The sequence below is a fragment of the Cygnus atratus genome, chromosome 2, assembly GCF_013377495.2.
Source record: "Cygnus atratus isolate AKBS03 ecotype Queensland, Australia chromosome 2, CAtr_DNAZoo_HiC_assembly, whole genome shotgun sequence".
NCBI classification, from domain to species: Eukaryota; Metazoa; Chordata; class Aves; order Anseriformes; family Anatidae; genus Cygnus; species Cygnus atratus.
Genome location: NC_066363.1, coordinates 23805938 through 23823087, shown reverse-complemented (window position 1 = coordinate 23823087; position 17150 = coordinate 23805938). Strand labels below are relative to the sequence as shown.

The window sequence follows — 17150 nt, the reverse complement described above, 5'->3', positions numbered from 1 at the left end:
CTGTGATGCCTCCTTCAAAAGAAAGCAGCTCCATCTTACTTTATGGACACTATGGAAATCATTTCAATAATTTGGCCAGGAATTTGAACATAATTTGGGCCAGGAAATATTACTTATAATGACTAAAGTTCTGTGATATCATAGCACTCTCCTTGTTTATGTTTACAATACATAACAAAACAATTTCATTTGTGAAAGAAATTAAATAGCTTAATCGTCCAGCATTAGAAAGGCAGTTCAGGTTACTAGCAATGGTTTAGTTTCCCCAGCTAATAGAGAAAATGCCATCGAGTGGCCAGACTCCAACAAAATATATACAAAGTATTTTGGTTTTGGTAACAACTGCAGCATAAACCTATAAATACTGTAATTTACTTTCTTTAGGATTCTGGCTGCAAAAAGTGAATATATTTGATTTACTTTAGTCAGTGGAACTGCTTGTAGTTTCCTATGTATCATAAAACTTACCAGCAATCCTTCCGTACCGATCACGTTTGACTCCCAGGTCCAATTCCTCCTGCCTCCATAACTGTATTAGCAGGTTAGCTGCTGTTTGATCTTTCTCCCCTCGCCAGGTACTGATGTGAAAAGTGGTTCTGGGATTGTCACAAAACTCAACTAGGATTCCAAGAATTATATTGCACAGGTTTTTTTGCTTTAACTTGGTGAAGAGAAAAGGAAAAACATTTTAACCTGTTCACAGCACAGTGTTAGTCTACCTTCAAATAAAAAAAAATACAGAGAAATCCTACATGGGATCAAGTAATTAGAAGCTTTCCATCACAGATGTTTGAAAAAAAAAAAAAAAAGACATATACATTTTAAATCTTTCAAGTTTCTGGAATCTTGCCATACAAAGTTCCATAAATCAAAGAACATGAGGGGAATGCGTGTAGGATCATGTAAGAAGCATGTATCTGTGTGTAGAACTACTTAATAGGAGCCTCCAGGCTCAATTCTCACAGGAAGGAGAATTAAAGCTTCTGGAGAATGTACTACTAACAAGATTCATTTTTATAAGAAACAGATTCAGAAGGCAGTGGCTGAGCAGTACCACAAAGCATCTGTTCTATTCTGTGGTCAGATCTTTCAGCAGCACATGAGAGTAGGAAAGGGCCTGTAGCTTTGAACTGCAAGGGCATTGGAGGCTGACAGTACGGCTGGCAAGAACAAGGAGGGAATGAAACAAGCAACGCACGTGCTCATCTCGTGAAATGCTTGAGGCGAAATGCGTGGGCCATATGTATGCCCAAATCCCACAGAAATAGCTATACATAACTGGCATGTACAAAGTGACTTTAAACATCAGAACTTTAAAACCTTAAAGTGTATACTAACTCTGTTTAAAGTGTTTACTAACTTCAATATGAAGAACTGAGGTGCTTTTCTAAACAGACTTATCATTCAAAATAATCACAGAATCACAGAATTGTAGATGTTGGAAGGGACCTCAAGAGATCATCGGGTCCAACCCCCCTGCCAAAGCAGGTTCCCTAGAGCAGGCTGCCCAGGTAGGCGTCCAGACAGCACTTGAATATCTCCAGAGAAGGAGACTCCACAACCTCCCTGGGCAGCCTGTTCCAGTGCTCCGTCACCCTCACCGTGAAGATCTTTCACATGTTGGCGCAGAACTAAATAATAAAGCAGTTAATAATAAAGCAGTTTGAGTCTCCTTGTAAAAAAGAGTACATTTAAGACTCTAAATTAAGAATACGTTTAAGAGTAAATTTAAGACTCTCTGCCAACTGCTTGTTTTCAAAAAAGATTCATGAAGTTCTCTCTGATCATTTCGAAGCAGATAGGCTGGTGTGTGGATTACCTTCCTTTCTCAGGGAATTCCATACACTGGACTTCTTGTTAGTATTATAGTCTTTGTACATACCGTTAAAGATTCAATTTTCCATGTTATGTTAGTACTCTTATTTTGTAACAACAATAAAAATACCTACTGCCAGCAAATCCAGAAGAAGAAAAACGCCCTGTTGTTCAAGAAAATAATCTTCTGCAATGTAACAGCCAATGACACAGGCCCTTAAACAGAAAGGATTTCAATGTGTGGAAACACTTTGATGTTTTAGAACATTCTAAAAACATCTCATTTATTTTACTGAATTGCATAAAAATATTTAGTATGCAATAAGCTTCATGCTTTCAGGGAGCAGAAAAATGATTTTCATATGCCTGCACTTGTGCATTTACATATTCCATTTTCATTTGCACTGTATAACTAAATATAACCTACTTGGCCACACTTTCTCCTCTTGTAGTGACACTCCTTCTTTGTTGCAGCTCAAGAAATTTGGCAGGTTCAGTATAAACTGGATTAGAATACCAATCTGAACTAAAACTCATTCTGTAAAAGATGCTGACATTTAGCTAGATCATATTGCTGGTCTGGCTCATTGCAGGGCCGTGTGAATATTTCTGCCAGCAGAATCAAGGGGGTGGGACAAGTAAGACTTTCTTTTGGCAATAGCATTTGCTTCTCCCAGCTGAAAATGATCACAAAACCAGCACTAATGATGCTATTGCTTCCTTTTCTTATTTCCTCATTTCATGAGGAAATACAGAAACTAGAGGGTTTACCTGCACCACTAAGCCCAGTCTTTTCTCCCAGACAACAATTATCATTTAGCTTTCTGTATATTTATTAACCTGCCCTAAAATGAATTAATTTTTGTTTATCCTTCTATGTATTTGAGTAATAAACTATAATTTCTCTGATAGCAGTCTTTTAAAAAAATTCTAGCCCAAAGTGTAGCCAGTTTGCAAACACTTTTTATGTCTGCACATTTTTAAGCTAATATTGGTCTATTCTCACCTTGCTTTTACTCCTCTGAAAATATTTACAGACTCTAAAAATACACTTCTCTTTTAGGAAACTGCATTGAGGTGTCAGGAGGTCATCCTGTGCAGGGAGTTAGACTGATGTGTAGGGAGTTAGGTTGTCATACTAAGCCCCTATATAGGGAATATATGCAAAATATTCCATTTATTCTGTATTATTTTTTAATTAGTCAAACTATGATTTTTACAGGTTCTAAATAGAAGGCCTATGTGTGCAGAGAAAGGCTGTAGTACTGCAGACCTAAAATATGTGAGCTACCATTTTTAAGAGTCACTGCTGCTAAAATAGTTCACTAACCACAAGCAGTCGAGTGCACTGAAAAGGAGACGATTGTGGCCTAATCCACTATATAACTTCTTTGGATCCATCTGAATGAATGGGATAAGTATATCCACTCCTTCATAGCTGAAGAGCTCCTGGTGAAAATTATTATTATTATTGTTAAAAATATTATATTAAAACAACATTTTCCTTAAACTATACATATTAAATAGCTACATACAAGAAAATCTAATTTAAAATCTAAATTTAAATTATTTATATCGTAATAAATTTGGTCCACTTGTTAGAGCAGGATATATTCCTTATGATATAGATAACAGAAAGAAATTTTTAGTTCTTCCTAACTGATAACTCCATTCTTCAACATGTTTTCATATTTTCATTTTAAAAATTACATAAAATAGCAATTAAATAGGTGAGGTATCCGCTAATGGATTTCTGAGTGATTTTGCATTTTAACTGTCACTATCACAGAAACCTGTTAACAACCCTGACTTGCTAGCAAGGAATTACAAGTGACATCTGTGTCTGAATTTAATAAATAAATAAATAAAAACACAGTACCATTTGAATGAAAATGTACCATGTTTTGATATTTTCTGCACAGTATGAGGTAGAAGGATACAAACCTTTCTGTGGGCATCATTTTCACAGAGAGCAGACAAAATGAATAATGTATCAGCTTGGATTTCCAGTAGAATGGCATCATCTCTTTCTTTAGATTTGTTTGCTGCATACTTTAGGATATCTGTAAATTAATACATTTTATACGTGTGAATGTTCTATTGTGCAAGTCAGAATTCTATTATAGCTGCTGATCTAAAAAAAAAAAAAAAAAATGTATACCAGGAGACTCCAAGAGAAATCTACTTGTGCTGTTAAGTTTTATCTCCTGTGTTTTAAAATACCTTACAGAAGGTTCAGCACTCTGATGCTATAGTTTTTTGCACTTTACTCTTTATGACAGTTAATGACGGCAGCTTGCACTGCCTTTTTCCTAGTACTTTCAGCCCCTTATTCCTGTCTCCGTGATGCTCCTTGTATTGTGCCAGTGCAATAGATCCAGGTAACTGATTTGAATTAAGCAACTCTTAGGAAAACGCAAAGAGCTTCTTGATCTGCTCTGCTGTACTGCCTCACAAACGTTTGTACTGTCAGTGGAAACATGGAGACATAAAATGCCACCACTGCTGAGAAAATTAGTCCTGGAAACACTCCATGAAGGAGGACATTCAGACACGGACCTCCCTCAAAGTAAGAAAAGTTGCCTGAATCTGTTACGTAAGGTATATTGTTAATTTTGCTCTCACTAAAATCTGTAAATTTTCAGTTTTTGCAAGAGTTTAACTTTCAGCTGAGTATATAAAATCTATTATTTCTAGGCTTTCTATTATAATATACTCCAAATTCCAAAAGATCTAAACTATTTGTTCCTTTCAGTATAATTCTTTCAGAGTACTGGAAAATATATTATTGTAAGGTAAGAACTTAAAACAGTATCAGAACCTAAAAATTATATATAACAGTAGGCATGCATTTCTGCATTATCTAAATTGCAGGAACTATCATTATGGAGTTTTATTGTGATTTTAATCTTGTAATGTTTTATATATATATATATATAAATTATATATATAAATATATATATATATATATATATATATAAATGCACTGGCTTTGATTTTCTTTTTTTCTCAGCAAGAGTTGCGTAAAGTGACAGACTTAAGTAGAACGAGACTCATGACTGGATTTCCTAGGGGCTACCGCAATGAAAATAGGATGTAACAAATGCAGTACAATAAAGGGAGAGATTAGGGGCAGCTTTCACTCAATTAAAAATCATATTACTTTTTGTATTTTTTAAAATCTTTTCACCAGAGGAGTAACAAACCAAAAACACAGTGTAAGAAAAAGCATGAATGTTCTCAGTGTCAACAGCAATACATGATTTTAAGTACAGCAGTAGAAACCATGCTTTACCCAGTAGCTGGCTAATTGCTCCCTGGTCACACAAATTAAGGTTCACAGCATCATCGTACAGGGATACAACAGATCTCAGCACTCTCAGACTGTAGCGCATTTGTGCAAGTTTGTTGCCACGACCACCTGTTCCATGGAAACTGTTACCTTGACCAAAGAAAGGATCTGTGGAGCAATTACAAGAATTTTCTTTGGCAGACAGTGTATGTTCATAACAATAACATTCTCAGGCAAAAAAAGTACTGGCTTGCCAGTGCAAGTAAGCTAAAACAAGCAAACAATATCTTCATGTTAGAAAGGCTTCTTATTTAAAATAATCTAGTAAGAAGCCATTTTGTGTAGAGCCATACAATATTCGTTAAGAAAGGTCTGATTTTGATTAATGTTAAAAATTATTACGCCAATTTTTATTTTTTTCCACTTTACTAGGTCAATAAGCAGTCTCCAAAACTTAAAATATCTTCTCTAGCATTACAAATAATATCAATCTTCTTATCTCCATCACACACAAATTAAAATTTCTCTACGGGAAGAGATCACCTACCTGATGATGAAAATTACCCATCCCCAGAAAACCAACCCATGGAGACTGAGTGCAGTTAGTTATCTATTTGTTTAGCTCACACTTGCAGCTGATGGCTGCAAGGAAGCTTTAGTGCAGAAGCTGTCTGACTGTGTGCAGCTCTGAGTTTGAGTTAAGACATACTGCTCTGCGGCAGGAATTAGTGTTTGGATTTGGTGTGACAGTAAGCATACCTGATTAGCACATGCTGTAGAGATGTGTGGCTGCCTGCACAACTGCAGGAATAGCAATATAGTGGTACGCAGAAAATACACCAGCTTACACTTCAACAGAAGAAAAATATTACAGTAATTTTTTTACAGGTTAGTTTCCTAAGTGATGTATGTGAAAAGGAATCATTTGAACTTCACAAGTTTTACATTTGCCCTTTCTGCCAAAGAAACTAAGTCCAGGTAAGCTGTGTTTTGAGGTTACTGTGTATGAAAGCCATAAGCATCTACTGACCTTGACCCATACACCATTCTAGAAACACAAGGAGAAGAGTATTCGCTTGGCAGGACAAATATTTATCAACTAAAAACGGAGCCACTGAAGCTAGAATAGCAATTGCATGAAGCTGTAATTCTTCATATTGGGAAGCAGACCAGTCATGAAATCCAGGCTTTTGATGTGGTTTTACATAATAAAGCAAAGCTGGCATCACATCATTTTCACTGAGAAGCTGCAGATTCAAAAGACAAAGAGATACAGCTTAAAGGCTTCACCTGTGAGTAAGGAAAATCTAAAGCAATGAGTCTACTTTATCTGTCTTACACTGAGAAATTATTTTTTATTGGGAAAAGATGTCAGAAACGGTACGGGTACAGACAAGCTCTGTTTATATTCTGTAGCATTCGCAAAGCCTGTGGTTTGTAAAACTTTGTTATGTTCTACACCTGTATTTCAGTAATGCTTTGCAGTCACTCATTAGCTAGCTTTCTTAGCATGGTTTAGGTTTGTAACTTTTTGAAAACAGAAAGTGTACGTTGCTTTCAAACAGCAAAACTCAGTTTGGTACATGTGGTATACAGTTCTGAATTCTTGATTTAGAGAAGAACTAGTTTCAAATCTTCTGGACTATTTTAGATGGACAGCTAAATAGTGACTCTTTTGACCTTTTGTCTTTTTTGGCTTACTTTATCTTCTGTTGTGTTAGAACTCACCTGTACAGCACGCGGGTCTTTAGATAAGATTCCTATAATATTAAACAACAACTTCTTCATCTCAAAGTCTTCATAAGAGAAAGTAAGTTTAAGACCTTTTAACAAGGGATTTGGAATTTTAACTGCAAAGGAAATTGTACACGTTACAACAAAATCTCCACTAGAAGTATTACAATTCATAGAAGTAAATTCACTAGAAGTATTATAATTTCATAATTATGCATTATGAAATCTCTTACCTTCAGTATGTGTTGCAAGTACTATTAACAGTGTTGTAAATCCACTTTCCTAATGGGAATTTAAAAAAATACATTAATTAAAATAAATTATAGTGAAATTAAAACTGATAATTTAATTTTAGTTTTACTTTTTTTCTTCAGAACAGAGAACAATGTATCCTATGGCAGAATAAACAGAATTTTATCAAAGAAGAGATCAATGATTTGGACACTGTACAACACTAAGTACAGTGCTAGGGGTACAATTAATTAAATTAATCCATGTCTCATTCAGTACAAGTCTGAACTTGTATGGGGAAGTCCCAAACACACGCATTCACTATTGTAACCTACCACACAAGAAAACAGTATTCTCAGCACTGTAAGTTGTATTTTTTTTAAATGCATTTGTGCACATGCAAGTTTGTACATCAGGGTCACCAGTGCATACAGTCCGGTGCCTTCAGTTATGCATACCGTTATATTCAACTTCAGTGCATTACAAGTAAGCATATGAAAACTGCACGTATGAGCAACTTGCATTACAAATATTATATACTAAAATGCTGCTAAGATGCATTTCGGAAAATAAAATCCTGTAATTCACAGCTCCTAGACAGCTAGGAAGACAGTTATGTCTAATAAAATTATGAATAGGACCAAGGACAGGGCTTGTCTACACAGCACACTAGAGGCAAAAGAGCTTTGTTTCTGAGGTGATTAGAAGCCATACAAACATGGTTAACAGGATACTGCTGTTCTTGAGCAACGAAATACATCAGCTTGGACTCTGCACTCTGGTAGAGCCACCACAGAGCCTTCTACCAGCTCCCAACACGAAGAGAGCTCACAGAACACAGCACAGACATCCAGGCAGAATTAAGCTGTTCTTATTTTGCAGCAGCTTCTTAGATGCATCCCAGACAAGCTGGGCTTGAATATGTTCAACCTAGCTCTGGAAGTTTTTGCTTACATTGAAACAGTTTTTCATCCCTGTAGTGCAAGGAATTAAAATACCGTGCACTGGTTATTTTTCTTGTAGGAAAAAACACCCTGTTTCTGCAGCCAGACAAATAATTTGAATGTTTAGACATCAGATATGTTGCTGCAATAGTATAACAGACATTCCATAATGGTTAGTGATAAAATGGAAAAAATGAATGAAGAATCTGTAATCTTAATTACAGACTATTAAACCTATTTGGTAATAGAGCCAATTGGGAAACTTCTGCTGAAGCTTATACATGAGTTCCCTGAAAGTAATCCATTCCTGAACAGCCAACAGATCTACATAAACAGGAATTTGATTACTTAATTATTCAGTACGTACGTCACAACTTCATTTAAAGTTCTAAACCTCAACTGTTAAACAAGACAGTAAAAGAATATTAAGTTATAAAAAGTCAACTTCTATGCAGATTCCTCATGAAAACTCTGGAATGCAAACACTCTGTAACAAAAGAATGAGTCATCTACTTTTTAGGCAAGTCATAATAATGCATTAAGGGCTACATTAGGTGACCTAGTCTTAGAAGGAATTCATGTGCCTCATTAAGTGGATCTAATTCATTCTCTTCTCAGCATCTTAGAGCTTCTGAGCTCATTTTTGAAGGACCCATCTTAGGAGGTAAAGGTACTTCAGATGAATTTGTGCTATTTGAATACAGCCTGTACTCTTACATCTTCAAACAACAAATAAGATACAGTGCAAAACTCACTGTAACAGAATGGCATATCTGAGGATCTGTACAGGAACACAAGAGCTAATGTTGACTTTTGCACATGAATGGCGTAAGTTTAATTTCCTAGGTACCAAATAAGGTTGGTTGATGCTAGTACTCCAGCCTAGTGACATAGGGATTTGAAATCTCTCTGAGGTAGAATTGTAGAAAGCAAAATGGTTTCCTGCGCAGCAGCCCTAAGGTTCCATTTGTGCTTAGCTCTTTCTTAACAAGGAAAAACATTAAGCACATAATATCAAAGGAAAACTTATTAGTCTTAAAAATATAACTATGAATACTTACAATCATAGGAGCTGCAGGATTTTCAGCCACTAATGTGGCAATCACCAGGAGGTCGTTCCTTAGCTGACGATCATAATGGCGGAAACCATGTAAGAGCAAGTCTACAAATACTTCTTTCAATGCACTTAAAAGAAAGTGAAAGGTATTTTACTCTCTTCATATTCTTATTTTAGACAGCTCTATTTATATGGATCCTCATTCAGCATCTTACTTTTCACAGCCTTAGGGTTCAATAGCAAAAAAAAATAATATATAATGGCATGGATTCTTACGTGTACTACTGAAAATTCAACTTAAGGATATATGCAAGGTGCATGTATTACAAACTGCACCTTCTATTGTGCGCGTTGTAATGAATTAACTGAAAGTAAATTAATATTTTCTCAAGCAAGGAACTGGCTGCTGTTGAATGATTATTGAGAAGAGGTGGCCTAATACCAAATAGCGAAAACAGTGTAACTCACTAAGAGAGAACCCGTTACCGACTCCAGCAGAGAATCAAGAACTAAGCTTCATATTTCATAACATACGCCTTCCTACTAATTTTATACTACATGCATTTCAATGGTGCAGTAATATTGACCTACTGGGCCTAACACATGAGCTTGAGAATGGTGCCATTAGCTTTTCATCAAGCAGAAGTTAGGGCTATATCTCTTGCACTTATGCGCCGCACCACAGGTCTTTTGACCTCTCTCCTGCCCTGTAACAGAAACAACTGGTGGTAAATCACTGTGGGTCGTGAAATAAAGACAGGTTTGTCAATGAAATACTTTTGGAGTTGACTGGATGGGCTTTCAGCAGGACTTTGGCCACAAAGTTTGTAAGCTACCCAGCAGGCACTTCTCATATCATATATAATTTCCTAGCATTTCACAGGCCACAGTGTTATCTAAATTAGTGAAACAGAAACAGATGCTTGAGGGGTCTAAATCACGTGCTGTTTGGCTATAATGTCTGATTCTGTAGTACTTTACTTTTGGAGAAGCAGATGTGCAACACTGAAAACTTAATGAGGACTTAATGGCAGACCTCTACTCCCCTTTTGTATTTTCTCTCAATTTATTTAAAACAAAATACAACACAACAGTAATGCTTTGGTTGTCTCCAAAAATATATATATATTAATTCATAAAATGCTTCACTGTACTTACTGTACACATTCCAAGCTACTGAGCTGATTAACAACTTCTTCTTTTGAGGTGTTTTCTAACAGGTTCCATAGGATTTCTGATGAGCGGAACACCAGCTGTCCTGAGGGATCAACATCATTTAGATACAAGCAGAGTCTGCTGGCTGCTTGGGCCTTCAACATGTGTCTGCAATTTACTCCTGAAATCATGAAAATCTGAATAATTAATTCTATGTAGGTTACTAATTGTTTTAGGTATGTTCAGAGAACAAACAATCTAAGATCAGAGGTAGTGAATGTTGAAAGAACAGTTTGTACTAACCAGAGCTGGAGAGATGCTGGAGAGCTTTGAGTACCCACAACTTCTCAGTAAGTTCATTTTCAACTAATGCTAGAGATAAAACAAAAGTTTCCGCTAATCCTCCTAATTCAGCCATCTGAACCTTATAGTTTGCGCTTGTTGGCTGGTAACCTGCACATGGAATAGCCTTAGTTATAATGCAGTAAATTTCAAATTTTGGTTACTTCAAAAATTTCTTATAAAAAAAAGATTGAGATGAGAGTTATCATATTTCCTTACATTTAAAACTAATGGAAAAAAAATCTAATAAACAGGAGCTACTTTTCTTATATATGAGTATTAATAGTGCCTAAGCCATATCCAATAGGCTTACCCTCTGGAAGACTAAAATGCTATATAAACACATAAATTGCTTTCTAGAATTAGCAGAGTGAAAGTGAAGCAGGGGTACAGAGAGGTGAAATTCCTCATGCAATGTGCAGGATCTAGTTATTTTCCATAGCCTATTCACTAGAGAATTAATGCTTTCTATTATGATATTACTTAAAATACATGAATCCAACCTTTTGATTTCCAAGCCTGAATTTCTGATGCATCCCTGTTTTTAAGTTTTGTTCGTGCATATGCAAATCCGTATTTCATTACTGAATTATGGAGGAAGGCAAAATATCAAGAAAATAAGTTTATATATACTAATTTGTGAATGTAAAGTTTATCTTAAATAGCTTATATAAATATCAGATGATATGAAATGTAGAGCTGATAAATGCAAATAACGCATGTGATGAAAGGCAGTTTTAATTAAGCATAAACTCTCACAGGCTCTAAATTGGTATAATTTTACAGGTAATAAAACTTTACGGACTACTCTAGGAAATCATTATCTCAGTTTCTGGGGGATGCTGAAAAGATCAAAGGAAATATTAAGAATTGTTAAAAAAAAAAAAAAAAAAAAAAGTACAGCAGATAAAACAGAGAATAGCACTGAGACAGTGCCTGGCATGCCAGCACCTAGTAGACTTAGCAATTCCAGCCTCCCATACCTCAAAAGACAGAGCAGACCTTTAAAAAGAAATTACAGGTAGTAAGGTAACAAGTACTATTAGAAGCTTTGAAAAACTTAAACGCTAACAAGTTCAAACTGATCTGGCTTCTTGACCTGGAAAAGAGGTTATTAAGAGAAGATAGGACAGACATAAAATGAAAAATGGCACAAAGAAGGTCGATAAAGAATAATTTTTCCTATTGCTTACAAGATAAATACCAGATGATATCATTCAAAGTCATTTGGTAACAGGTTTAAAACAGAAAGAAATACTTTTTCCATGTAGTATTGTTAAATTGTGAAACCAACTTTTTCACAACTCTATGAATAGTGAATATGTAAATAGATATAAAAACAGAAAATCTCACAGAAGAGGTGAGATCAAGGTGTATTAAGAATAAAAGAAATAAATCATGGTTTAGGAATTCTCTAAAACACAGACTATTTGAAAATGGGACAATATACTGTGAGAAAATATCATGGTGTGCTTGCTTGCCTTCTTATATTCTTATCACCTGCTCTGTCATATCCCATATTGACCTTCACGTGGTCATTCTTATGTTCCTATTCTACGCTCATGTTTTGCAGCAAAATAATAACTTTATATGATTTATTAGAATTCTTCTGTGGGTACTATTTTTAAACACCTTATACGACTCCTTTATTCCAAGCAATCCCATGTCCCGTGGTGAGACTGCCTGTAATAACTCAGACCCTGTGAATGACTGCGAAATCAGTCCTCAGAGGTGCAAAATACCAAGGAAAGTAATAACTGTTTGAGTTGTAGGCCTCCCAGATGCTTAAAGTTAAGAAGGTGATTTGGATTTGGCTGCATCAGATCTGAATGCTCAGCATCTTGCAGGACCGAACTTTGGCATGATTTACGTATATGCTTAGAGATGAAGAATCTGATTTAATAAAAATCAGACTGAAATATATATATATATATATATGATTAATTATTATTTTTGAGATAGCACATCCTATTTTCTAAATCTGCAGAATAACATCTCTCAGTATTTAACATTCAATTACATTGTTGGAATGATTTACAGATATATACAACTAAATGCATACATAACTGCTTGTAGAATTTGGAGTCCCTCCTGTAAGGGAAAAACAAGTCTGTATGTTTTTGTATTTTCAGAATCTTGTGAGGGCTGTGGAAGCAGGAGCTTCTTTAGGACTCCAAAAATAATTAAAAACTAGCAAGAGGGCACAGGAGCTAATGCCACACTGTAGGAACACAGCAAGGGAGCATGTTGAAGTCCAGCATGCTACCTCAGCTGCGCTCTGGATCCACACTGTGCCAATGGTCATCTGTAGCTTGGCTGTCTATAAACCTAGTATTGTCTTGCAGCATGTGATCTTGTGCCCCTCTAAGAGGGGATCCATGACTGACTTTGCCTGGTTACAGCCTCTGACTGTTGAAGGAATAAATAATAGTGGATTCTGACGAGAGTTTGCACATCTATCCACAGTATCACAAGATCGTGCTTGAGCTCATCTGCCCACATCACCAGTTTCTTTCTGCAAAGATATGTCCCATAATTTATTCAGAGCCTATGCTCAAATGTTTCCTTATAGTATGAACATGATCAAATTTAGTTGGGTGCAGATCTATCCCTCAAAAACAACACAAGTGAAACCAGAGCTGTTACTCTCCAGGCTACATACACATGGTTGAAAATTATATTTCCTTTCTTTTAATTCTGATCCTAATTACTCTTTCTTCCTCCATTATCCACGTTTCAGAGAACCTGTGACTGCTTCACGTTTTCTGCATACTATTTAATCCTAGTCCCATAAGTACAACAATTAATTCATTGCACATTGATAAATAATTTCAGATTTTGAGTGATTATGTGTACAAAATATATTAATTGCACACTTGCCAATGTATTTAATATTTGAGATACAGTGACTATAGTTATACAGAAAAATTCGTCCAATTAAAAAAGCCATTTAAAACTAGCCGGGGTCATTAAACAGATTTCTTCTGACTCTTATAAATACTGTGCTTTACCTGAGAGTAGTTTTCTTGGTAGCTCCATCTTATAAAAGCTAATTATACACTTACAGATTTGTATTCTAACTTGAGAGCTTGGCACCCTCATCAAATAACCTATCGGAAACAGGAAAAAAAAATTAATTTACGAAGTTTACAATTGTTTTAGAAATTCATCTTAATACTTGTATTACAGTACTTAGTGTCTCCTTTGGTCATACCCCCTAACAAATCTTTCTACATCATGACAAGTTTGATTATAAAATACTGAAGGGACAAGGACTCTAACAACGAATAGAACAAAGTGGTCTTGGAGGAGTAGCATACGGTTTATCAAAAGGTGACCTCCTCTGCTTTATGTCTACACATTCTTATAGGAGACTGGATGTTATTCCAGAAGGTAATCTCAACAGAAAGCTACTACACTAGGCTGCTGTCATCATAACCACGTCAGGCACTCTTCTTCTAGCAGGCGTGATATGACAAAATGGGAGCACAGAAAGAATTCCTTTTCCACAAGATAAGAAGAGAGCCTTTGAGACCTACCAGGGCCTAACACGGATAATATAAATGATCTTTCAGATGGTAATGTCTTTTTGGACAGGCAGAGAATCTGGAACTAGCAGAAACCAAGAGGCCATTCTGCTGCCTACCTGTGCCTGTGAAAATGAAGACTTTTAAGAATTACTTTTTTTTTTTCTCGCACATTTCAAGGATAATATTTTTTCACTTGTGACAGGCTGATTGTGTTACGCCTCTATTTAAATCTTTCCAACAAGTGAGCTAACAGATCACTGGTACTCCATTCTCTATCCTTTTGACCTATAGCACTTGCAGCATTTTCTTTGAAAATTACAAACATCACATGCAAGGTCATAACAAGATATTTTGGTACTATAACGTCCAGTGACACTGAGACACCTTTTGCTCAAAAGTTCTCTTAAAATGGATTCCTAAGTAGCAGAAGCCGATGGCTCAGATGCAAGATGCTCCTACTAAGGCATGGCACTACACTGACTTGCTGTATTTTGCCTTTGTGAGTGATGAATGTCAGGCTTTCAGGTTTTGAAGCTGGGAGTCAAGAGTTATAATTTTCTCACTTGTTTCTTCCATTTGGCTTCAAAGAAGCACGAAGGAAATATGTTCCCCTTATCCCGTATTCCCCTTAGGAAATATGTTCCCCTTATCCCATATTATTTAAATACACAAATTTCTCAGAGTGAAATGAAATGAAACAGGCTACACACGGGTTTAGTTCTTCAGCTGTACTGTTAAAACTATCTCACATAGCTTCTGACGCTGGCAGACAGGTAACTCTGCTAGCTAATCTCTGCGTTAGTTGCACAGCAAAATAAGAACAGGTTCTAAATACTAAAAAGCACCAAGTACTGACTGAGTAATTGGAAGAAATTACTTGCACGTACTAGGGAAATAACAAACAAAATTGTGATAATGATACAGTTAATTTTATTATATTGATGGCATTGTCACATCTCAGTATACACTCACCAAGTTGTGCAATGGATTTTGAAACTGTCACAGAATAGCTTACTTCATCTGATAATTTCTTTTTTTGAAATGGTAACCTACAAAATGCAATTAAAAACATTAAAATAATATTTGAAACACTGCAGAAGAATACCCTCTGTAATAAGGCACCAGAAAAGCTCAACAGATTTTCTCTTCTGCCTTTATATAGATATTTTTTGCAAATAAAGACACTTTTCCCGGGGAAAATACATCTTTGTAATGTTGATTATACACTGGAAGTTCAGTTCCGTAATCTGGCAGTTACATTTTGGCAAATAGTACATATTCACAGACAACGTTTCTATAATTCATTTGAGTACAATAGGAAAAACTCTGAACAAGCAAATGTCATTTCCATGTGGAAGACGAACTCCTAGAACCGAGGCACTATCATGTTATTCCAGAGTCTCACTATGAATAGACGTGTGCAGAGATGGAAAAAAGGATCAAATCCCTGAACAAGACCTCTAGAAATGGATGAAAATAAAACCAATAAACAGACTCCAAATAGCCCAATTACACATGCATTTTTAAAAACAGGATATTAAGAAATATCCGATAACATTTGCAAAACATTCAGATATGGCGTAAACACGTAAGTACTAAAAATTCTCTAACAGTAAACATTGCCATGTTATGCTAAGGTCTCTGCTGCTCATAGAGCAGAAACTGCTTTCCGGTTGGTTTACCTCTGTAAACACAGCCAGAGAAAAAGAAAGAAGAGATCAAATAATGGAATAAAAAGGGGAAACAAAAAAGAAAGAGACGTTGAAAAAAAGTGGGAAGAAGACAGCAAACAGCAGTAGTTATGAAAGAGTGGAAAATTCTACTATGTGAGTTCTACTATCTGAAAGGAATTTTTAAATAACAGCCCATCCCTCTATTTACAGGCTTCTCTTTGTCATATGAAATAGTAGTGAATGGTGGGAGAATTTCCATAATATAAAAATTAAAGCAAAACCCAAGGGCACAAACTTCCAAAATATATTTATTGCATAAACCAAAATTGCTGAACTGCTATAAGAAATGAAAGTACTACTTTTATTGACTTTATGTCCCCATTCTCAGTTTTCTCATGTTTCTGCCACACAGAAGAAAATCAAACTTCATGAGGTACTTTCTCATTCTCCACTGTGTGGCAGCAAAGGAAAGCAGTACAGCTGCTCTAGAAAGTAAAAGATTCAACTCAGAAGCTGTATGTTTATTAAAACCAACTGCTGAAATGAAGCCATGTAAAATCCCATTTGAATACTCAGCTTAAAAATTTAGTGTCTGGCATAATTTCCTGCGGAAAAAGGATTGAAGCCTCTGGCTTCAGTTTAATAGCTTATAGCTCCCTGAGGTGTTCAGTTACTCACTTCACTCCTTTGTAAATTTAGACCTTGAAATAAAAGGAGATACTTATATATGAGTGGTATGTTTTTAGCATTGCAAGTGCTACTTGTCCCTACTTGTTCTCACCAATTATAATTAAATGCACAAGTAACTGTAGTTACAAAAATCCCATAAGTAACTTTATTAAGTTCTTCAGAAGAAGAAAACCGTGAGCAAGTATGGGTAACACCTGAACTATATTCTACAAATAATTTAAAGTACAGTATGTCAATGAAGATGCAAAAAAAAATTATGCAATATATTTGTAAAGCAATTATAAATCCCAAATCCTCCGACTGTTGTGATTCTTTCTCTTCTGCAATATGGCTTGTCATTTCATACAGTTTACTTTCAGGTAAAGTGTCAATATTTTAAACTCACTTAGAGAGCTTGTTTGAAACAGCAAAACACGCGTCAGCAAGACTTAGCTGCCAGCAGTCCCCGAACAAGTTGCTCTAGGCAATGAGACACCCTGGGGAATCTTGCTTCCAGCACGCTGGAGCCAACTATAATACAGTTTTGCATGATGTAATACGTGGCTGCACAGATACTCGATTCCTAAATTGGGTCCTTCATGCTAACAGAAACTGGACTCAAGGTAACAGTTCATAATAAGGAAGGATGATACAATTGATGCCTTGCAGATAAAGATGCTTTCTATACAGGTGCCATACAGGTGTGCG

The 17150-nt window shown here is 35.8% G+C and overlaps 1 protein-coding gene across 1 annotated transcript in view; it reads right to left on the bottom strand.

The window, feature by feature from the left end:
• Positions 1-17150, bottom strand: part of CFAP69 (cilia and flagella associated protein 69) — a 28999-nt gene that overhangs the window by 8741 nt on the left and 3108 nt on the right. Inside the window, exons 5-17 of the mRNA XM_035545480.2 lie at positions 15073-15149; positions 13582-13680; positions 10532-10681; positions 10232-10409; positions 9078-9201; positions 7075-7123; positions 6836-6957; positions 6138-6354; positions 5111-5275; positions 3760-3878; positions 3146-3264; positions 1950-2031; positions 469-661 (exon numbers count right to left, since the gene is read on the bottom strand). Coding sequence (XP_035401373.1) covers positions 469-661; positions 1950-2031; positions 3146-3264; positions 3760-3878; positions 5111-5275; positions 6138-6354; positions 6836-6957; positions 7075-7123; positions 9078-9201; positions 10232-10409; positions 10532-10681; positions 13582-13680; positions 15073-15149 — 1694 coding nt within the window. The remainder of the gene's footprint in view (positions 1-468; positions 662-1949; positions 2032-3145; positions 3265-3759; positions 3879-5110; positions 5276-6137; positions 6355-6835; positions 6958-7074; positions 7124-9077; positions 9202-10231; positions 10410-10531; positions 10682-13581; positions 13681-15072; positions 15150-17150) is intronic.